This window comes from Trichosurus vulpecula, chromosome 8 (assembly GCF_011100635.1).
Source record: "Trichosurus vulpecula isolate mTriVul1 chromosome 8, mTriVul1.pri, whole genome shotgun sequence".
In the NCBI taxonomy this organism is placed as follows: Eukaryota; Metazoa; Chordata; class Mammalia; order Diprotodontia; family Phalangeridae; genus Trichosurus; species Trichosurus vulpecula.
In genome coordinates, this window is record NC_050580.1 from 26,361,005 (window position 1) to 26,385,477 (window position 24,473).

Consider the following 24,473-nt stretch of genomic DNA (forward strand, 5'->3'; position numbering starts at 1 on the left):
AGAGCTTGCTTTGTATTATGTGTTTGCATGTTGTCTCCCTCCAATAGACTGTAAGCTCCTTGAGGGCAGAGACTGTCTTATGTCTCTTTTTATATCCCCAGCACATAGCACAGTGCTGGCACATAGTAGGAGATTAATACATGTTTATCGATTGATTAATTTTTTTAAACAAATGATTATTTGTTTAGAAACACCAATGGGTAGCCAAGCCTTCCTTTCTACATGACACATGCAGATAGATTAATCTCAACCTTAGGGCTGTAGGACTGCCCCTTTCCCTCTCCCTCTCCCTTATCTACAGGACTGTTGCTCCTTGTGGCTTTCTCACCATCTCAAGCTGCCAAGTGCCTTGTTGAAAATAGGCCAATTCTTGATGCACTCCAGGTTGAAGAATTATAAACTCAACATGTCTAAAATAGAACTCATTATCTTTCCCCTCAAGCCCTCCCCTCTTCTGAACCTCCCCAGTCTAGTTGGTCAGACTTAGGACTTTGGTGTTACCCTTGACTCCTCACTCTCATTCACCCTAACGTATCCAATCTGTTTTCAAGGATTGTCGATTTTATCTTTGCGATATCCACAGTATGCGTCCTATTCTCTTGATGCACACAGACACTACCCTGGCATAGGCCCTCATCACCTCACGCCCAGACTATTGCAATGGCCTTCTAACTGATCTCCATGACTCATGTCTTTCCCACTCTGTCCATCCTCCACTTGGCTGTCAAATTGATTTTCCTAACCAAGCAGCTCTAACCATACCACCCCCCTCCCCCACTCATTAAATTCCAGTGGCTCCCTATAACTTCCAGGGTCACATATAAAGTCCTCTGCTGGGCATTTAAAACCTTTAATCAGCTGGGCCTTTCCTACCTTTCTAGTCTTAGACTTTGTTCCCCTCCATAAATTTCATAATCCACTGACCCAAATCTTGCCCTTCCTCATACACTCTGGCTGTCCCCCATGTGTGGAATGCCCTCCTTCCTTACCTCTTCTTCCTGGCTTCCTTCAAGATTCAGCTCAAATACACCTGCAAGAGGCCTTTCCTGGTCCTGTCTTTTTAACATCTTTCCCTCCGAGATTACTTTCATTTACACTGTGTAGATCTTATGTGTACCTAGTTATTTGTATATTGTCTCCCAATTAGAATGTGAGCTTTTTGAGGGAATGGACTGGTTTTGCTTTACTTTCTAAAAACAATATCTTAAAAAACCCCAATATCTTATTTTCCCCCCAATTACGTGTAAAAACAATTTTAATACTGCTTTAAAAACCAAGCAGATTATATGTCTGATCCTAGGTCCTAGGGAAACCACCAAAGTGTTTTGAATAGGGAGGTGCCATGTTGCCATGTTGAGACCTGCCTTTTAGGAAGATCAATTTAAGAGCTGAGTTTGTTATAGACTAGACCGTGGCAGGGAGACCCACCAGAAGGCTGGTCTAGCAGGTGATAATAGCCTACGGCAGGGTGGGGGCAGTGCCAGAATAGATAAGGAATCACATACAAGGAATATCCCAAAGACAGAATAACAGGACTTGGCCACAGATTGGATATAGAGCCGAGGGGGGGGGGGGGGGGGGGGAGGAAGGGCGGGTGAGATAGAGTTGAGGATGTGACTTGCCCAGGATCAGACACTGTAGCAAGTAGTAGGTGTGACATTTGAACTCAGGTCCACTAGCTTTAGATCCAGCACTTTTTCCCCAGGATTATGGTGCCTTTCTGCTCAAGTGGCCCTGAGTAGTCACACCTTGTGCTAACAATATGTGCATCTGCCAACCTTGTGGGCTGACCTTGTGTGCCAACCTTAGCTCTAGAGGAGCATCACTGGAAAACTGATTGCGAAGTGGTGGATTTGGGGACCCACAGCTATTCACAGAGATGATCTACTGAGGTGTAGGCGGCTGTGTGAGCAAGATAAGCTTGTAGAGGGCATAGCTTCACTGAAGAAATTCTGGATTCATGAACTACCGAAGTAAATGGGTCAGTCAGGAGCTGAGAGCAGGCACTCAACCTTGCTATGGTTACCGTTGCCATGGTAATGACTGAAGTCTGGGCTATTCACTAAGTGTTTGGGATTGGATCCTAATCTTTGTTAGGAAATGCATGGCTAGGTCTCTCAATGTCCCTAGTGAATGAAACTGTATGAATTATAATAATTTACATTTACATAGCACTTTCAAGTTGATCGTGTACTTTGAGCCTCACAATAAATAACCCAGGAAGGTTGGTACTGCTGGGATGATTCTCCCTGTTGCACAGAGGAGGCAACTAAAGCCCAAAGAGTCTGTGCCTGACCTTGAGGAGCTTACAGTTTAATGGGAGAGACAACATGCCAACAACTATAAACATACAAGATATGTACAGAGCAGATGGAAGGCTATCTGATAGGGGAAGACATTAGCAACTGGCAGAGGGCAGACAGATTTTTGGCTTGTCCAGAGTCAGACAGCTGGCATCAAGTGCGGACTACGAACCGAGGGTTTCTTGACTCCGAGACTATGACTGTGCACCTTGCCTCTCTAAATTTTTAAAAAAGATATGATGTCAATGACTTCTCATTTACATCAGCTAGAATTTAAATGTTTCCTCATTTCTTCCATTTCTTAACTTTTCCATGAAAGTATTAAAATACCTCCCTCCAAGATCCGCCCCCCCCAAATTATACAGCAATATACAGGTATTTAAACTTAAATAGTTTAAGGGGAAAGTCTGTCTTTACCTTGTAGTCAAGTGTCCAAGGTAATTGGGCTTTGAACAAACTGGGGGCTGTGACAATGACAATTCCTATGACCTCCTTGGAATTTCCCTGTGATTCCTCTTAGGATAATCCTGAGGCTTACCTAGTTAGAGAAAATTTCCTCTTTAATAACCATAGTCCCTGGCTTCAGGGACATTTTCAGGAATGGTCCCAGGAGATTGTATTCTCTCCCGAGGGAGTCACTGAATTTGAGAGTTGGAAGGAAGCTCAGTGACCACCTCATCCAACCCAGACCTGTAAAATGGGTGCAATTTCATAATAATAGCTAACTTTTATATAGCACCTAACTATGTGCTGGGCACTGTGCTAAACACTCTAGAAATATCATCTCTTTTGATTCTCACAACAACCCTGGGAGGTAGACACTATTATTATCCCTATTTTATACTTGGGGAAACTGAGGAAGACAGAAGTTAAGTGATTTACCCAAGGTCACACAGCCAGTAGGTGTTTGAAGCCAGATTTGAACTTAGGGCCTTCCTGGCACCATTTCTTCTAGGCCCATTTCTCTGTCCACTGCACCCCCTATCTGTGTTCCCAATAAATAATCAGCCCCTTTTTGAAGACCTCTGAGAAGGTGCATTCATTACCTACAGAAGAAGCCCCCCTTAGGGTCAGCGGTAATTGTTAGGAAGTGCTTCTTGACCTCAAGCCTAGATCTTACTCTTTGCAGCTGCCCTGCTCCCTACCCCCACCCCAACACAGTCATAGGCCTGAAGGTCCCCAAGAAGCCACATTAGTTCACAAGGGTTTACAGTCATTGTTTCTGGAGCCATCCCAGGATTTGCAGAGAAGGGTACATTAGACCATATCCATTCTCACCCAGTACTTCCCAGGCCCAATTCACTGACAAGTCAGGGAGGCTCTTGGCCCTACATGTTCCCAGATGCTTTGGCAAAATTATTATAGGCTTGGCAGTCTCTCTGTGACCTTTCAAATCTCCCATCTGCAAATACTCACATCTCTGTTCCTGTGTGCCTAACTTGGGAGTGAAGCAGATACCAGGGGAGCCTATCGAGGGGGATAAGATGATTTAACTTCACTTAAATCACAAGCCTGGCTAGGTCTGATGGATTTCTGGAAGCCACTCAAATGTGCAGAGAAACTGAAGTGTTTCTTTCTCCCTCTCACATGATGTATTTGATTGCTTCTCCTCTTTCATCTGCCTCTTTCTATCTCTGTTTTTTTCCTCTCTCTCTCTCCCTCTCTTCCCTTCTTCCTCTCCTCTCTTCTCTTCTCTTCTCTTCTCATTTTCCCTCTTTCTTACCATAGGGATAGATTGATAAATAGAAAAAAAGCTATATTTATGTTTGGTATATGAAGTGGGGGGATGGAGAGAGGGAGAGAGGATGAGAGAGAGAAAGGAGGGAGAGGGAAGAGGGAGGAAGGGAATAGAGAGAAAGGCAGGAGAGAGAGAGGCAGAGACAGAGACAGACAGAGGAGAGAGACAGAGGAGAGACAGAGACAGAGATGGGGGGAGAGACAGACAGAAACATAGAGAGAGGAGAGAGACAGAGAGACAGAGGGGAGAGAGGGAGAGGAGAGAGGCAGAGAGAGGAGGGAGGAAGAGAAGAAATCCGTAAGTTTGAATTGTTTTTTCAATGATTCATTTATCACAAGAGGGAAAGGGTTGGCAATGGCAACCATTTACATTGGAATTGCTAAAACCCTTTTTAAGAATAGCCACCCACCCTGCTCATTTGGGCTAAGAAGGAGCTTCTGTTGGGGAGGGGGTCTTTCCCAGCTCCAGGCTTGCTGCAGCGGCTGCCATGTTCCAGGCTGTTCTCTGATTAAATGCATGACATCATCTCGGAAAGAGAGAGCCAGGCTAAAATCGCACTTTCCTGCTCTCCACAGTGGTGCTTAATCAAACAGGAAGCTTATAAAGTGAGCCTGGCGTCATCTTTGTTCTTCGCGGGGCTGCTCATTGGAAACATCACCTTTGGCCCATTATCAGATAAATTTGGCAGGAAGCCAGTGTATTTGACAGGTAAGAGACTCAAAGTAGTTTCTTTTTTTCTCAAATGTCCTTTCCAGGAAACACCCAGTTGGCCAATTCAATAGGAACTGAGTATGTGAAAGAATAAATCAGTGAATGAAAATGCTTTCATTAGGTGCTTATTAGGTGCCTGACACCATTCTAAGGACTGGGGATACATACTGTCATGCCCCTAATGGCTCTTCTTATGAAGTTGGGGAGGAAGAACCAAAGGACATGAGGTTCAGGGTAAGCCCCTAGGTCCAATCCAGGGTTCTGTTAGGGAACAGGGTGTCCTCAGTACACAAGGTTCATGTTCCCAGTCCATGCTTTCTACATTTCTTAAGATGAATCTTTAGAGGTAGGTGTGGCTGCTGGGAGTTTTAGACCTTTGTCTAAGGTTTATAAGCTTAGGGCGTCCTGACATAATGCCAGAGGTTGGGCATGTCAAGGGGAATTCCTCTGAGAAGCTCTAGGTCCAGTGCTTCAGGAACCATGGAGACAGGAATCAGATAATGGCAAGAGAAGAGCTGCTGCTCGTTCATCCTTGGGAGGAGAATGGCATCAGGGATTTGGCCATACAGAAGTTCTTATAGGAGGAAAACAAGGTTGGAGTGGTTCCACCAAGGGAGGAGTATTTCTGGGAAAGGGAGAGTTCTTTTGGTTGATGATAATGGGGTATAGGAGCTCTGGTCCTGATGTGCTAGTTATGCTAGATTTGCAAGCCTAAGGGAGTGGGGAAGGACCCCAATAGCGAAGGGTGTTAGGACTGCTGCGCAGGGCATGCCAGAGTAGCTAGGCCAAAGGTCAGTACGAAACACAGACAAGCAAGATAGTCTCTGCCCTCAAAAGCTTATATTCTTTTTTTTTATTAATTAATTTATTTATTTTTAGTTTACCACACACGGTTCTACATAGTTTGAGTTCCAGATTTTCTCCCCTCCTTCCCCCCTCCCTCCCCAAGACGGCGTGGAATCTCATATAACTATCATGTATAACTTCGCATTGAATTAATTTATGCACTAGTCAAGTTGTGGAGAAGAATTATGATCAATGGAATGAGTCCTGACAAAGAAGAAACAGAACCAAAAAAAAAAAACAACCCAAAAACAAAAACAAAAGAGAAGCAAAAAAGGCGAGCATGTAGTGCACCTCGATCTGTATTCAAACTTCACAGTTCTTTCTCTGGATGAAGATAGCATTCTCCTTTGTGAGTCCCCTGGAGTTAAAAGCTTATATTCTAATAGAGGAAGAAAGCTCATATAATGGAGTGGTAACATAGGAGACACAGGACAAATGATTGACACATCTTTTCCAGGATTCCAGCTCCTGTCAGAGCTGGAGTTGGAAGTGGGAGAAAGGTACACAGGTACATCAACACGGCACAGGGTTGGCTGGGGAGTGGCATGATGGGCCTAAATCTAGGCAAGATAAGGAGAATGCCCCTAACTGATAAATAGACAAAGGATACGAATAGGAAATTTTCAGATGAAGAAATTAAAGCTATCTATACTCATATGAAAAAATGCTCTAAATCACAATTGATTAGAGAAATGCAAATCATAACAAGTCTGAGGTACCACATCACAGCTATCACATTGGCTAATATGACAAAACAGGAAAATGATAAATATTGGAGAAGATGTGGAAAAATTGGAACGTTAATGCATTGTTGGTGGAGTTGTGAGCTGATCCAACCATTCTGGAGAGCATTTTGGAATTATGCCCAAAGGGCAATACCCCTTCTAGGTCTGTATGTCAAAAAGATCATAAAAATAGGAAAAGGACCCACATGTACAAAAATATTTATAGCAGCTCTTTTTGTGGTGATAAAGAGTTGGAAATCAAGGGGATGCCCATCAATTGGGGAATGGCTGAACAAGTTGTGGTATGTAATGTAAATGGTATGAATGTAATTGAATACTATTATGCAATAAGAAATGATGAGCAGGTGGACTTCAGAAAAACCTGGAAAGACTCATATGAACTGATACTGAGTGAAGTGAGCAGAACCAGGAGAACGCTGTACGCAGTAACAGCCACATTGTGTGATGACTGACTTTGATAGACTTAGCTCTTCTCAGCAATGCAATGACCTAAGACAAGTCCAAAAGACTCATGAAGGAAAATGTTATCCACATCCAGAGAAAGAACTATGGAGTCTGAATCAGATGGAAGCAGACTATTTGCTCTCTTTTGTTGCTGTTGTCTTGTTTTGTTTCTTCTTTCTCGTGCTTCCTCCCATTGGTTCTAATTCTTCTTTGCAACATGACTAATGTGAAGATTAAAAAAAAAAGATAAAGAGAATGCTCATCACTTATGTTAAACTTGTGGTCCTCTGAAATACCCAGATCTTTTTCAGATCAATCACTATCTAGTCATAGCCTGCCCTTCTTGTACTTGTGAAGCTGATTTTTTCCCTTTTTCTAATTAATTAATTGTTTTTTTAGCTTCAGTTTACAACATTCAATTCCTCAAGTTTTTGAGTTTCAGATTTTTCTCCCCCTCCCCCCTCCCCACCCAAGATGGCATGCAGTCCGATACAGGTTCTATATATACCTTCAGACTAACTATATTTTCACAATAGTCAAGTTGTAAAGAAGAACTATAACCAGTGGAATGAACCACAAGAAAGAAGAAACAAAATAAAACAGCAGCAGCAAAAGAGAGCAAATAGTTTGCCTCAGTCTGCATTCAGACTGCATACTTCTGCCTCTGGGTGTGTACAGCCTTTTCCATCATGAGTCTTTTGGAGCTGTCTTAGAACCTTGCATTGCTTAGAAGAGCCAAGTCTATCAAAGTTAGTCATCAGAGATACCGTGTGTCTGTAATGGTGTATAATGTTCTCCTGATTCTGCTCCCCTCAGCATCAGATCATATAAGTGTTTCCAGGTTATTATGAAGTCCATCTGCTCCTCATTTCTTATAGCACAATAGTATTCCATTACATTCATATACTACAATTTGTTTAGCCATTCCTCAATTGATGGACATCCCCTTGGTTTCCAATTTTTTTGCCACCACAAAAAGAGCTGCTTTAAATATTTTTGTACATGTGGGTCCTTTTCCTACTTGTATGATTTCTTTGGGATATGGCCCTAGAAGTGGTATTTCTGGGTCAAAGGCTATGCACATTTTTATAGCCCCTTTGGCAAAGTTCCAAATTGCTCTCCAGAAAAGTTGGATCAGTTTACAACTCCACCAACAATGCATTAGCGTTCCAATTTTCCCACATCCTCACCAGCATTTATGATTTTCCTATTTTGTCTTGTTAGCCAATCTGACAGGTGAGGTGTGGTACCTAAGAGTTGTTTTGTTTTGCATTTCTCTAATCAATAGTGATTTAGAGCATATTTTCATATGACTATAGATAGCTTTAATTTCTTCCTTTGAAAACTGCCTGTTCAAATACTTTGACCATTTATCAATTGTGGAATGACTTGTATTCTTATAAATTTGACTCAGTTCTCTGTATATTTTAGAAATGAGGCCTTTATCAGAGATACTGGTTGTAAAAATTCTTTCCCAATTTTCTGCTTCCCTCCTAACCTTGGTTGTATTGGCTTTGTTTGTACAAAAACTTTTCGATTTAATGTAATCAAAATTATCCATTTTGCATTTCATAACGCTATCTCTTATTTGGTCAGAAATTCTTCCCTTGTGAAGCTGATTTTTAAAAAAAATCCAAGTGTATTCCAAAAGACCCAGGTTGGAAAATGCTATCCACATCCAGAGAAAAAACTGGAGTCTGAATGTGGATGGAAGCAGGCTATTTACACTTTCTCAGTTTTTTGGTAGTTTTTTTCATTTGTTCTCTTTCTTTTTTCACCACATGACTAATATGGAAATGTTTACATGATTACACATGTATAACCAAATCAAATTGCTTACCATCTGAGGGAGGAGGGAGGGGAGGGAAGGAAGAAATTTGGAACTCAAGATTAAATTTAAAAAATGGATGCTAAAAACTATCTTTACGTGTAATCAGAAAAGATACTATTTAAAATGCAATAAAAATAAAAATCCAAGTGTAGAAATTTAGCTGGAGAAGGAAATGGCAAACCACTCCAGCATCTTTGCCAAGAAAACTCCAAACGGGGTCACGAAGAGTCAGACACGACTGAACAACAAAACAACAACAGAATCTTCTGTTTATTTTTACTAAATTTCATTGTACTCAGCTGGATCCAACATTCTAGCCTGTTGAGATTTTTTTTTGGACATTGTCATCCACTTGCAATGAGGTCATTGGTCAGTGGCTGACTCTAGACCTCCTTAATCAGTGAATGGGAGACCCAATTTATCATCAATTGCTAATTAGAAGGCATCATTCCCTTGTTCTAATACTGTAATCATGTTACTTCTGTCAGAAGGACCTTTGAATGTTTAATTGTTACAAGTCAGCCGCTGTATTCAGTAGCAGCTGCCATTATTTGACTTCCTATCATGGTATTAGGAAAACTAATTTCCTCCCAATGCACTCAAGGATTTTTTGGGGGGCGAGAAGATAAGGGAGAGAAGAGGGGACAAAATCTTGCTGTCTGAAAAAATTTGAACAGGATGGCTTTAAAAAAAAAACATTTCAGGGCTTCCTCCTGAAATCCTAATAGTTTGGCTTGTTTGGAAATGTCTATTTATACATTTAAACCGTGATGTAATCTGGTCACCCCTTTCTCCTCCCCACTTCCAAACCTTTAATGACTGCTAAGTGTTGACACCTTCGTAAACCAAGTGAATTGGGACGTGGGGATTTTCATTAGCTCGTCACTGGAAAGGACAGTAATAAAATGTGGATTTACATTCACTTAAATTGTATGTCACTTCCCACCAATAGACTCAGGATGTCATTGCAGGGCGTCTCCATCTCTGGGTCAGGAATGGCAACTGGTGTAGATTCTTCTGTTCCCAACTAGGATGAATTAGGGGCTGGGTTCCTTGTGTGAGAGTGACTGAGTTAGTTTAAATCTCACATTTGACAGTGCCTAAATGGATACAGTTTTACTATCTTTACTTATCACATGTCCAGGGATGTAATAGTTGCCACAAAAATTAAAATCTAATGGACATATGAACCTGTAGGTGATGCTGATATGTACATACAATTGTCTTCTTCAGGTTTTCAGTGGTTCTGTGGTCTCATCGATGTATATATTTCCTTCACCAGTGCTGATAGCAGTCCTGACCAATTGTTGTCTATGTTCTCCCCTAGATTCTCCATGGAAGAGCCACTCAACGTGCTAGAAGTCTTCCCTGGTGGTTTTTATCTTTTAAGGGTGACATTTTAAGATCCTTTAAGGTCCTTTAAGATCCCTCACTCTTGTCCCATGAGCAACTGGTCACCTTTTCAATCCTGTATCTCTTTAGTTATGTCTCATGTTCGTTTCTGAATATGTCATCAGTGGAAGTCCATCATGTGTTTCTTCATCACTTTTGGGCTTTGCATGCACACATGCTCCCACACACATACATACACATGCCTACACCTTCTTAAAGGAACAGGCTTTTTCCTTATTTTTTCAAGCCCTGCCTTCTACAAGAAGCTTTCTTGCTCCCCCCAACTGTTAGTGCCCTTCTTCCCTAAAAACCTGGTATTTATTTTGTATTTATTCTTCATCTGCTTATCTATGTGCATACTGCCTTCCCTGATGGAATGTAAGCCCCTGGAGAGTAGGGCCTTTCTGTTCTGCCTTTGTCCAGTGCTCAGCATAGTGCCTGATATACGGTTGGCATTTAATTGATGGAATTTAATTAATCGTTAATTAATGCCATCATTAGCGATGCCATTTAATTAATTTAATTGGTGGGCTTATTGATTAAGTTCATTGTTCTGCATATTTTTGTTTTCAGTTATACAAATGTCTCACAGACAGCATGGGTGATCAGATTTACACGGTCCTAGGAGGCAAGGACTGTGCTGTATATTCCTTTGATACAATGGAGTATTGAATGAGTCCAATTGGTTAATACATTTCAAGCTAGAAGGCACCTCAGAATTCAACTCCCTCATTTTACAGATGAGGAAATAAACCCAGAGAGGTGAAGGGACTGTCCTATGGTCACATAGGTAGTAAATCATTAGTAGAGCTGGAATCCGAACCCAGGTCCTCTCATTCCAAACCCAATTAATTCTCTTTTCACTGTGTCACCATTAGTGATTTTGTCCATCTATATAGAGCAGAATCTCAGAGGTAGAAGGGGCCTGCAAAGCCATCCACTGAAACACCCCTTCTACTCGATCAATCAATCAACCGATGTTTATTTAGTGCTTGGGGATGCAGATACAAGAAATGGGATAGTTCTAACCCTCAAGGGGTTTAATTCAGTTGGGGGTGGGGATGGGGAGATCACATATACATGTAAATTAGGGGGAAATCAAATAATACAAGATAGAGAGGGAGAGCCCTAGAGTTTGGTGGGAATCAGGAAGGGTTTCCTGTAGAAGGTGGTGTCCAAGGGGTTACCAAGCTATTTTGCTGTTCTCCTGGCATAATCTGCTAAGCTGTTGTTCTCCCATAGGACTTTTGCCTGTTGAGAAATCATAAACAGTGCGGTATCGTTAAAGTATCTGGAGTCAGAGGAATTAGGGCCAAAACCTAGCTTTTCCTTAATACTGTCATTACCTAGGGTGAATCACTCCATTGCTCGGAGTCTCAGTTTATTTATCTGTAAAATGATGGGGATGGACCAGTTGCCTCCTAATGTCTCTTCCATTTTTAATTCTCTGAGCCTAAAGGGTCCATCTAACCTGTCATTGTACCCAAAGGGTATAAAACACTGCCCTTGTCCCCTAGGATACCGCATGACCTTTAAGGTCCCTTACAGATTTAAATCCATGATCCTGAGAGCATGTCTAATTAATGAAATTCCACAGGAGCTCATGGCACATCAAAAGCTGAACCTTGGGTAAACACTGTCATCCCTCTGAGTAATCTCTTCAGGCTAAGCATCCTTAGTTCCATCAACCATTCCTTCTATGACATGGGCTGAAGACCCTTCACTATGCTGGTAGCCTTCCTCTGCTTGATCTCCTGCCTACCAATGGCCTAGCTAGATGTGACCCACAGAGCTGAATACAATGCCTCCTATGTGGTCTGACCAGGGCAGAGGGTTGAGAAATGATGGCCTCTGGAGCTCTAGACATCAAACTGCTCTTGAGGAAGCCCAAGATCCTGTTAACCTCGACTTCTGTGTCCCACTGTTGTCTGTGTTGTCACTGTTGTCACTGTTGTCACTGTGTCCCACTAGTGAACTAACAATCCATTGTTAGGGAGAAGAAAGCAACAGAACTTGCCTGGATACTGGATGTGAAAATGCCAGATGTGCCCAAGTTTCCTGTTTTTCAGGCCTTTTGGGGGTGGGGCATGAGTTGAAATGTCCTGTGGTTTAATATTTTTCACACACTTTTTTTTTTGCCTATTTCCTGTCCGCAACCAGAGTTACTCCAAGGAGACCAACAGAAATTATTATCCTTAATTTTTTTTTTCCTTTTGGGGAAGACTGTTGGGTATGCACTGTAAAATCTACGGCTCAAGACTTGAGTCATTCACCCTACTAAATGATTGGTCTGGTTCATGGCCCAAGGCAAGACCCAAACTAATAATTCCTTCTTTGTTTTCAATGTTCCCTTCCCTACCAATGGTTATCCTCTTTTGAAAGGGGTTCTTTTAAACGTTTTTTAGTTAGCTGTGCACATTTGTTGTTTGCCTGACTTCCTGGGCTTTGATCCAGCACAGCTTAACTTTGTTTACTGGGTCCCAGAATCTTCTTTTGAAATGGATGACTTGAAGAACATTCCAATTTTGGGGTACCCTCTTCATCTGTCATCTGGCCCAAACCATTTCCATATTTCACTCATTCTCGGCTCCCACAGCTCTCTCCTCACCAAGGTCCTGAAAAAAAAAAAGAGAAGTTTTTTCCATTTTATCTATTTTTGAACATAATTATATTTTTCAATCATCCTACCCCACACATTCAGCACATTTGTCAGCCTTTGCTTAAAATGTTCCCTCTTCCATACCCAACTTAGCTAACATGTTCCCTTTCCCTCCTTTAATTTCTTATTCATTTCTAACCTCAGAGAGAACTAATGGCTAAACCAGGGATGGGGAACCTGTGGCTTCGAGGCCATATGTGGCCCTCTAGGTCCTCAAGTGGGGTCCTTTGACTGAATCTAAACTTCACAGAACAAATCCCCTTAATAAAAGGATTTGTTCTGTAAAACTTGAACTGGGTCAAAAGGCTGCACCCAAGGACCTAGAGGTTAATTGACTTGCCCAGGGTTGCATAGCTAGTAAATGTTTGAAGTTAGATTTGAATTCAGGCCTTTTTTAGCTCCAGGTCCAATGCTCTATCTACTTCACCATCAATCTCCTTCGATGAATAACTCAAGATAATATTAGAGTGGTCAAGGTAATGAAACTTCCCCATTTTAAACAAATATTCGAGTTTTTGACATTTTAGTTTGGTATTTAATATTTCCTGCTGAGTTACTAGAACTTATGGCAGATTATTTCTTCCATCCCAAATATATTTTCTTTTGTAATAAGAAAGGCAGTGAAGCTTAATGGGGAGACAGCTGGTTTTGGAGCTGAGCTAAAGGGTAAGCCATCTCAGGAGACAGCAACAGCAGCCATGGTAGTGAGCCAAGCAGGTTCTTCCACGAGCAGAACTAGGTCAGCAGCTATAGAAAGCAGGGCGCTTGTGCTTAAAATAAAGGGATTCCCAGACAGTGTGGGTGCCATGTCTTCTGTGGTGAGTGGGTGGAAAGCTAGTGATTATTCCAATGTTAGGAGCCACTTCACACTTTGCAATCTATGCCTGGGGGATTGCACAGGCCAAGGGGGCTTGAATCTGGACCTTAAATCCTGTGGTTATATTTTAATAGGCTAAAGTTAATCCAGGTTAACGCTGCTGTTTTATTATGCTTCTATTAATGTAGTTAACTCTTTTTTCTTAATGTACATGGAGGCTTGAGTAATTAGGAAAGCAATGGAGAATGAGATGAAAGGGAGGAATTTTCTAAACAAGATGGGAGCCTCAAATTCTTGATCTGATCAGATAATCCACACCAATCGCCAAATTAAGGAAAAAATAGCACTGATAAAGGGCTTAGAGCAAGAGGTGGGTGGCAGAAAACTCTCTGAGAGCCCAAGGGAAGCAGAGGAGGCTCTGTGGCTCACTCCAGAGTGACTTCTGGTATTGGAGGGTACACACTACAGAGGGGCTGAGTGTTGGGTTGGAGAGTGTGATGCGGTTTAAGGGGTTCAGGGACCCCTCGAGGACTGAAGTACTGGACAAGGTTGTTTGGAATGAATTCACGGATTCAACCATTCTTTAAGTAAAGGTGGCAAAGGTTTATTGCAATGCCAATATGGTGGGCAGAGCTCCTTAAGGAGCTTGCCACTTAATAGGAATGATGCTAAAGCTTATATAGGAAAAGTAGTGGATTATCTGGCAGATATGCTAATTAGGTGATAATTTACAACCTTGGTCATTGGCATCATTCACTACTGGAAACCAGGGGAAGGAGTGTATTTTTGGTCTGTTACGTCTGGAGCAAGATGACTTTGAGAGTTGTCTATAGCTTGACCCCTGGATTGAATATGATAACTTTGGGAATCAATACATGATTTTTTAAGTCGAGTTTTTACAAGAGAATTCCTTCAGAGGTCAGCTTGTTCTTGTGATGGGGAAAGATAGTTTGTTTTACTGGGGCCCACTCATGAGTAATTGTGGGGAAAGGTAGTTGTCTTACTGGGATCCACTCATGAGTTATTGCTAGGCATGGTATCCTTGGTCTGGGAAGAAAACTGTCAGGGATAGTGTTTTGAAGCTAGGGAGAAATGTGATCTTGGAATTGGGGTCTAAGCACAAGCACCCCATCAGGTGCACATAACATGGGGGCTGAGTGTTGGGTTTGACAGCAGCTGTGTTGCTCCCGGCTGCTGCACAGGATCAGGGACAGATCATGGGCTCCTTATCTGCCATACCACTTTTGGATAGCTCTAATTGTTCTATCAACCCTGAATTTGCCTGTGTGCAACCTCTACTGTTTGCTTCTGGTTCTATCCTCTGAGACTGAGATGGAAGCCCTTTGAATACTAGAGGACAGTTATCCTGTCCATTTCCCCTCCTCCTCCAGCCTTTTCTCCTACAGGCCAAACCTTTCTAGATCTTTCAACCAATCTTTCCCTTCATCCCCACCCCTACGCACCCCTTTCAACCTTTGGCTCTAGGCGCAGTAAGCATACCAATTGCTCCTGGAAGGGTATGTCTGTTGACTGCTCTCTGGATCAACTCACCCTCCCTGTGACTTCCATGACATTCCTTTCCCTGGTCACCATTTCCCCTTATGTGTTGCCTCCTCCTCTTAGAACACAAGCTCTCTGAGGGCAGGAACTCTCTCATTCATAGTAAGCACTTAACCAATGCTTTTACATTCATTCATACAGCATGAATTCAAGGTCCTTCACCATTCTGCTTGCCTAGCCATGAGTATTTGCTGGTTGGTCAACATCCTTCTCAAAACGAATATAGTATTCCGGGTCTAGTGTGAGAAGAGCAGAGACTGAGGGACTATCACCTCCTTATTCCTGGCTGCCACATTTCCATTAACAATTGTCATTGAATAAAGGCGATGCCCATACCAAAGAAACTGTGGGGTGACTGAGGCACTTAAGGTTCAATCAATGTTACTGCTTTACATGTGAGTATAACACAAAGAGATAGTTATAATGGAAGCATTGAGTAGTGAGCGAAACCTTGGGAAGCTATTTCCTTGAGTCGAAATGCATGATATAAGAGGTATGTCAACCTGATTTCCCAGCATCACTTAATTTCCTATAAAAATCATTTAATATTTTCTTGAAAAAGATATTTAATAATATTTTTACAGTGTAAAAAAAGGGGGGCATTTTAATACTCTTATGTCTCACAATTTTGCAATTTGAAGACCAAATCTGGATGGAGAGTCCTCAGGCTCCCAACAGCTTGTGTTGTCCAAGGTGGTTTGTAAAGGTAGTTTGTGCAACTGGGAAACAGACATTTCCTATAGAAGTCTGGTTACAAGTGGCGGTTAGGCTCCCAGGCTGACCTGTACAACCTATTAAACCCACAATGGATCTTATTTACCATACGTCGACAAGGAAAAGTACAGAGAGTCAATTCAAATCAGTCCCAACAATACTGATTAAGTGCTTATTACACAAAAGGCACTCCACCAGAGCTGGAGATACAGAGAAAAATGGGGAACAGGCCGCGGCCTCAAGAGGCTTATACTCTGTTAGAAGGGAAATGAGATAATCATAAGCATAATGATAACAGACATTTTTATATTTCTTGAAAGTTTGCAAACCAATCTGCCTATGTTTATGTTATCTCAGCCTCACCACATGTGCTCTAAACATTATTATCCCCATTTTACAAATAGGGAAACTGAGACTCAAATAAGATAACTGACTCACCCATGGTCACAGAGCTAATAAGTATCTGCGGTAGGATTTGTAGCCCCTTTCTTTTTTATGGACGGAGGCAGGATTTGAACCCAGGTTTTCTTGACTCCAAGTTATGTTCTCTATACACTATGCTACATGGCATTATGGATGTGCTTCCACACTTACGTCAGCATGGTTTCTCTTCCCTCCACACCTCCTGCCCTCAACTCTCTTTTTATAAAGTACCTTTATTTTGATGTTTTGCTATTGTACATGTGTCTGATACTCCTGGGGAAGCAGAAGTACAGATTTTGGTTTCTACACTGGGGAGTCAATGTTTTGCTGTTGTACATGTGTCTGATACTCCTAAGGGAGCAAAAATACAGACTTTTGTCTCTACGCTGGGCAGTCAAAGTGAGACGGAGGCGGGTCTTAAAGGTGAACTGGTTAAAGGGTACCCAGAGGAACAGTCAGCAAGCCTTAGCGTGGAACCATGTCAGTTGGCACTCTAATTAGGCCTGCTGAAGCTGAAGTACCCCCCAAAGGAGGTCAGAGGTCTGTCCTGCTGTGGATGACGTGCCAACAAGGCCGCCCAGAGGTTTGATCAGCCTGCCTGGGTGTGGAGAACAGCATAGTCCCAGTAAGAGATTAAAGGGCACAGGTTTCTTTGGTCAGGAGTCCACCATCTGTCAGCTACATCAAATACTCAAAGTCCAGCTTCCTAGTGATAGAAAATAACTGTTGCAACAAAATCATTGATTCAAAGATGGAAGAGATGTTCAAGATTGTCCAGCGCCAACTCATTCATTTAACAGAGACCTGTACTAGTAATTAAAGAAAATAAAAATTTTTGCATAGTTTTTTATTAGTTTATTTACTTTTAGTTTTCAATATTCACTTCCATAAATTTTAAATTTTCTCCCCCTTCATCCCCGCTCCGTCCCCAAGACGGCCTGCAATCTGATATAGGCTCTACATATACATTCCTATTAAACATATTTTCACATTAGTCATGTTGTATAGAGGAACTATAATGAATGGGAGAAACCATGAGAAAGAAAACAAAACAACAAAAAAGAAGAAAATAGTCTGCTTTTCTCTGCATTCAGACTCCAGAGTTCTTTCTCTGGATGTGGATGGCATTTTCCATCATGAGTCCTTTGGAATTGTTTTAGGTCCTTGAACTACTGAGAAGAGCTAAGTCTATCAAAATTAGTCACTGCGCATTGTGGCTGTGTACAACGTTCTCCTGGTTCTGCTTACTTCACTCAGCATCAGTTCACATAAGTCTTTCCAGGTTTTTCTGAAGTCCGCCTGTTCGTTGTTTCTTATAGAACAATAGTATTCCATTACATTCATATACCACAACTTGCTCAGGCATTCCTCAATTGATGGGCATCCCCTCAGTTTCCAGTTCTTGGCCACCACAAAAAGAGCTGCTACAAATATTTTTGTACATGTGGGTCTTTTCCCCATTTTTATGATCTCTTTGGGATACGGCCCTAGAAGCGGTATTGCTGGGTCAAACAAAGAAAATAAAATTTTAAAAATAGGTTTTCATATTCTTTTAAATGTACATTTTCTCTCTCCTCCACTCACTCAGTCACTGGCTCAGTTCAGGCCCTCATTATCTCTGACCTGGACTATTGCAATGGTCTCCCATTTGGTCTCCCTGCCTCCAGCCTCTCTTCTCTCCAATCCACCCTCCACACAGCTGCCCACTCTAACCATGTTACTGCCCTGCTCCTTGAGCTCCTGGTTAGTTTCTCTTCCTCAAGGGTCTCCCCACCACTGTCTATTCTTCACTTAGCTGTTAAAGGGATTTTCTCAAGATCTAGTCACTCTCCCTAGTCAATAAAGTCCGTTGGCTCCTTATTACATCCGGGATCAAATGTGAAATTCTCTGTTTGGTTTTGAAAGCCCTTTGCAACCTGGCCCCTTTGTATGTTTTCAAATTCTTTCTCTTCCTCCCCTCCACACACTTTGCCACCTAGCTACAATGGTCCACATGCCTTTCCGTACCAACAATACTCCCGCTTAGGTCTCTGTGTCTTTGCCTCAGCTGTCCTCCATGCCCGGAATGCTCTTGTTCATCACCTCCAGCTTTTAGCTTCCCTGGCTTCCTCTGAGACTCGGCTCAAAGCCCATCTTCTGAGCTCAAAGCCCAGTCCTCCCCTTAGCTGCTAGTGCCTTCCTCCCTCCTATTCTGTATATTTCTTGTGTGCCCCTAGCAATTATCGTGGGGTCTCCCCATTAGGATGGGAGCTCAAGTCCCTCAAGAGCTGGGAAGGTTTTTGCTTTTCTTTGTATCTCTAGAACTTAATACAGTGCCTGACACATAGTAGGCACTTAATAAATACTAGTTGCCTGACTGAATGGTTGACGTTGGTGGCTCCCCATTGCCTCTGGGAAAACATAAAGACTCTTTTGTCTGGCATTTAAAACTCTTAACAATCTGACTGCAGTCCTCATTTTGGGCCGATTTTCTATTATTCCCTGTCATATACTCTCTGTTCTAGCCACAGTGGAACCTTGTCCGGCGTTTTATCTCCCCCCTCTGTGACTTGGTTACAGACCATGCCCCATAGTTAGGAGCCCCCTCCTAGGGGGCTCATTCATGGAATAGAGAGGGGAAAAAAGGAGATTTTCTGGAGCCAACTGAACAAGAATCAGGAGATAAAAGGGGAGACAGAAGGGCCGAAAAGAATCTTAGAGAGAAGAGGTGGAGTGCCGGATCTAGAGCTAGAGGTCCTGGATTCAGATCCCAACTCTGACACTTCCTGCCTGTGCGATCTAGGGCAAGACAGTTTGCCTCTCTGCCTCAGTTTCTTCATCTGTAAAGTTAGAGAGTTGGATTAAGTGACCTCCAAGACCCCTTTTAACTCTAAATCTATGGGTTTTGGCACCATCGTCTTACTCTTGAGATAGTCATCCTATAACACTGTTTTCTCTGTGAGGCAGTGGTCACCTAGTGAATTAAGAGGACAAGACTGGCAATTTTCTGTAGAATATAAGCTCCCTGAGGGAAGGAACAGTTTGGTTTTTACTTTCCCACAGTTTCCTCAACTATAAAATGAAAGGGTTGATTTGGACGGCAGCCAAGGTCCTTTCCAACTCTTGAGCTGTGTGATCCATGGCGAATCATTCAACTTCTTAGTCTTGATTTACTCATTTGTAAAATGGGGTTGATAATACACTCTCTAACCTACTATTTACCCTGTACTGTGTTAGCTTTTTGGCCAGCGCTGTTCTAGCCAGATTCGTATAATGTGTTGGGGATATTTTTTGTCTTTGCAGGTCTGTTTTTTGATGTCCTTTTGGGCTATATCTCAGCATTTGCTCCAAGTTACCAAGTCTTTGCGATGTCACGCCTTGGTGTTGGAGTAATGAATGGCGGAACAGCATTAGTATCTTTTGTCTTGACTCAAGAATATGTAGGGAAATCGTTTTGGGCACTCACAGGTAAGAAGAATAAAGGAGATTCAGCATTACCTTTATTGACTAGCTGGGCGAGGGGACATATCAAACAATTGTTCTGTGACTCTCCACACGGATCCTATGACTTCCATGGCCAAACCATGTCTCCTTGGCTGATGCTGTCCCCTATGTGATGTCTTCCCTTAGTAGGATGTTATTTCCTTGAGATCAGGGACTATTCTGCTTTCGGATTTTATTTTTATCCCCAGCCTTTAGCACAGTGCTTGGAACACAGTAAGTGCTCAGTGAATGGTTTTTCATTTATTTGTTCATTCACTTGTTCATTCATTCATTCAGTCCTGGAGAGAAGCTAAAGATGGGTTTTTATTCAACTTTACAAATAAAAAAGATTGTTCTGGGAATATTTCTGAATTCAGGACATAAGCAGATTTGCACACAAAGAGATGGCAGAAAAGACCATTATGGAGGATATGGAGGCCTGGAAAGAGAGACCATCTGGGTCGTGCATCCATTGACACTCCCAAGATGCTCAAATAATGGGACTCCGTCAGAGGTTGTAGACAATATAGCTAACACTGATAGACTTTAGGGTGTGCAAAGCACTCTGCATGTATTATCTTATGTGACCCTTACAACAAGCCTGTGAAATAACCGCCATTGTTATCCTCATCACATAAACTGAAAGAGGAAATTCAGAGAGGTCAGATGACTTGGCCAGGGCCTCAAGGCTAGTCAGTGTCTGAGGCAGAATTTGAACCCCAGTGTGACTCCAGGCCCAGCATGCTATCTTCTATGTGAATAGAAGGGATGGAAGGCTGATTTCGGGGGACAGCCTGGGAGGACTAAAGAAAAATGGAGAAAAATAGAGCAAGAGGGAGGAAAAGGATGTTTGTGAGAACATAAAAGGTAGAACCTGAAGCCAGCTCCCAGTAGGCACCGCATCAATGCTTCCTGGGCAGACCCCATGAGACAGACCCATCCTCAGCACCTTAGTCAACTGTCTTTGTGACCTGATGAAGCTGATGAAATTCACTGGCAGAAGGTCACCAGTCTCCTGGAGATGAGCCTGTGCATGTACCTGAGCTGATCCTTGGATGATGGCCTTTCTGTCTGGCTCAGTGCCTGGGGAGCACCTAGGACAGTGTGTACTTTGCGGGCCTTGCCTTGGGGAGCTAAGGGTCATCTCCACAGCACAGGGAGGCATCTGCCCCCAAAGCATAGCTCTGAAAAGACACCACATTTAATTTCGATCTAAGTCTGAAGGTGCGAGATGTGTGGTATGTGATGAGGACACAGCCTTCCCTGTCAAAGATGCTGAGGCTGAAGTTGGTCAGGAGGTGGCCTTCCTGAGGCCAGGGACAAGGACTCAGGAACCTCAGGCTCAGGGTCTTTTTATGGGTGGTGCCATCACTATATTGCCAGTAGGACTTGGATTCAGGAAGACCTAGTTAGAATCCTGCCTACTTCACTCACTTACCCACTCTCAGCCTCAGTTTCCTCATCTGTCAAATGGAGACCTATCTCACAGGGTCATGGTAAGGATCCAATGAAGTAAGATATTTGGAAACTCTGATGCACTATATAAATGCTAGCTGTTATGAAGGGGGAAAAAGCCTTGCTCAAAACCATCCTGTCCCTTAGAGAGCCCCATATTTCCTTCCCTGCCAACAAGCTCTTGCCTGCTGAGCTAATAATACATCCTCTTCCTTTCCAATCATGAGGACCATTTTGCTCTTTGGGATAGCGGAGGCTTCATTTTTTTTTAATGATGCACATGATTGATTTCTTTTGCTTAATCCCTCTCTACAGAGCGCTGGCTTGCTCTGGCCTGGGAAGGGAGCTTGTCTTCAGCAGTTAATTTAAAGCATCCTTCCGTTGAGTTAATGCTTCTGGCCCAGCTAATAACCTTGCAAGGTAATTGAGGTGTCCTTTCTTTTCTCCTCTTCATTCTCACGTGACTTTTCCTGCTCTGAGTCCTCTCTGAGTCCTTTGCCCTTCTCTCTGCCTGAACCTCCCACAGAGCAGCAAATTAATATCCCATGAAGCTCATAAAATCTAGAACAATAAAAGCACAAAATCAAATCCTCATGGCTTCCCCTAAGAAAAGCTGTAGGGCATGGCTGATTTCTGGGTTTTGTGTACAAAGAATAAATCATATTGAGGGCTGATGAATGGCCTCAGAGCAAGGGTGCAGACATTTATTCTTCTGTGATCCCCATGAGGTCAAAGCAGGCATTTGTAACAATCCCCATCTTAGAGGAAAGGCCACTTGTCTTGGGTCATAAGTGGACTTTTTTAGTTGCTGCCTTTAAGCAATTCTGTTCAATGAACATTGATTAACCCCCTGCTGTGTGCTAGTCCTGTGCTAGGCTCTGGGAGCTTTCATCCAAGGACATTGGCTGTGTGACCGTGGCAGGAACCCACTGTGAGCTTGAGTAAGCTGCTTAACTTCCCCCAGACTCAGTTTCCTTACCTGCAAAATGAAAGTGTTGCATTAGATCATCCCTAAGGACCCTTCCAACTGTAATCTTATAAATCTATTCCTCTCTAAATAATCAGAAAAAGCCATTTATTTCTGATTATGTTTTAGTTCTTACATTTTCTTTTTTGTTTTATTGGTGCCCTTTGTAAATATCATATTTTTCTCCTGTTATACCTTCCTCCTCACCCGTTGAACCTTCTTTATAACAAAGAAAAAAATAGTTAAGCAGATGTAACCAACATAGCTACTGTGTCTGACAGTGCTTGGCCCATAATAAATGCTTAATAAACACTCTCTCTCTCTCTCTCTCTCTCTCTCTCTCAAACATTCTGCATCTGCTATCTCTGGATCCTGGCCAAAAAACAAAACCTCATTATGATTTCATTAGTATGAAGCCAATTCTCGATGCTTTTTTAATCAGACTTTTGATTTCATTGGTCTAGCAAAGACCTGGTGAGGAATCTCACTTTACAAACACAAATCAGTAACTTTGACAACGTAAAGTCTTGGTCTTATAGTCTTCCCTGTGATGCTGAAACATTGGACGACTAGCCCAGGGTAACACAGTCACTATGTATGAGGAGAAGGAAGGAAGGGTGTCTGTTCCCATGGGCTGAGACTCATCCTTACAATTTTGCAGAGTTTGGATGCTATTACTTTCATCGATGGTAGTCCCTGTGCATGTTGTTTTCCTGGTTCTGTTTACTTTGCTCTCCATCAGTTCATAAAGGCCTTCCTACACTTCTCTGAATTCAAGAGATCCTAGATTTAGAGCTGGAAAGGAAAGTGAAGGTTATCTGGCCCAACGCTTTATGTTGTATTACTCCATTCCATTCATGCACCAAAATCTGTTCAGCCATTCTCCAATCAAAGGGCGTCCATTTTGTTTTGTGTTTTTTTGTTTTCACGCAAAGGCCTTACTGCCTCATGTGGCTTTCCTCCAGTATTATAAGATGAGTTTGGGTTCATTGTTTTCATTTTATTTCATTTTCAGGTTCATTGACCAACATGACATTTGCAGTTGGCATTGCATTCTATGCCGTGTTAGGGTACTGCATCAGGGACTGGCGCACCTTGGCTTTCGTCTCAAATTCTCCTGGGGCCTTCTTCTTTCTTCTTTCCTAGTAAGTTGTTGGAAGGCTTTTCAAGGAAGAAGCCAAAGTATAATCCTACGTCTTCTGATTCTTGGTTCTGTTTGTTTTTAAAATGGAAGGTATGTGGACAGTGTAGGGCTACAATGATACATGGGGAGTGCCCTGAGAAAGCTGGCTCCCTCAGCTCCAAATAGTTGCCTCATTGCCCTGAAGTGCTTGCAATGTCCAGGATATGATTCCTTTAGGATTAAGGCATCCAAGGCCACAATTCATTTTAATTCAGCAAACATTTATTATGTGTCTACTATGTGCCTGGCATGAGGGACAAAAAGACAAAATTCAGTCAGTTAATAGGCATTTATTAAGCACCTTCTAGGATAGCATGAAATAATATTTATAAAGTGCTTAGCATAGTGCCTGGCACATAGTAGGTGCATAATAAATACTTGTTCCCTTTCCCTAATATGTGCCAAGTGCTTAACAAAGGCAAAAAGCAGTCCCAGCCCCTCAAGGAGTTCACAGTCTGATGAATGAGACAACATGCAGACAGCAATATACAAAAAAAAGCTATAAACAGGATAAATTGCAGATAAGCAAGAGAGGGTAGGAACTAGCATTGAGGGGGATCATAGAGGGTGAGACTTTAGCTAGGCCTTGAAGCAAGCCAGGAAAGCCAGGAGGTGGAGAGGAGGATGGAAAGAGTTCCTGGCATGGGATGGCCAATGGAAATTCCCCGAGTGAGGAGATGGAGTGTCCTGGGAGAGGAACAGCAAGGAGGCCAGTGTCACTGGGTTGAATGGTATGTGGGAATAAAGAAGGCATAAAAGACTGGAAAATGCGGGTGCAGGTTATGAAGGGCTTTGCATGCCAAGAAGGAGGATTTTGTCTTTGATCCTAGAGGCAGTAGGGAGCCACTCAAATGTATGGACCAGGTGTGACATGGTCAGATCTCAACTTTAGCAAGCTCAGTTTGACAGTTGAAGGGAGGATGTAGGCAGGGAGACCAATCGGTAGGCTATTGTCATAGTCCGAGTGTCAGGTCATCAGGACCTGGACCAGGACAGCGGCTGTGGAAAGAAGAGTGGCACATCTGAGAGATGTTATGAAAATAGAAGCAACTGTCCTTAGAAACAGATTGGATATGGGAAGTAAGAGACAATGAAGAGTCGAGGATGATACTTAGGTTTGGGGTCTGGGTGACCAGGAAGATAGTGGGTGATGCTCTTGACATAGGAAAATTAGGAAGAGAGGATAGCTTTGTGGAGAAGATTACAAGTTCCATTTTGGACA

At 42.5% G+C, this 24,473-nt stretch overlaps 1 protein-coding gene across 2 annotated transcripts in view; it reads left to right on the forward strand.

The window, feature by feature from the left end:
- The window catches only part of LOC118828062 (solute carrier family 22 member 15-like), a 92,258-nt gene that overhangs the window by 23,615 nt on the left and 44,170 nt on the right, over positions 1 to 24,473 (forward strand). For both annotated transcript variants that reach the window (XM_036734445.1, XM_036734446.1), the window contains exons 3-5: positions 4,617 to 4,749; positions 19,467 to 19,631; positions 23,084 to 23,213. In XM_036734445.1, the coding sequence (XP_036590340.1) occupies positions 4,617 to 4,749; positions 19,467 to 19,631; positions 23,084 to 23,213 (428 nt within the window). The remainder of the gene's footprint in view (positions 1 to 4,616; positions 4,750 to 19,466; positions 19,632 to 23,083; positions 23,214 to 24,473) is intronic.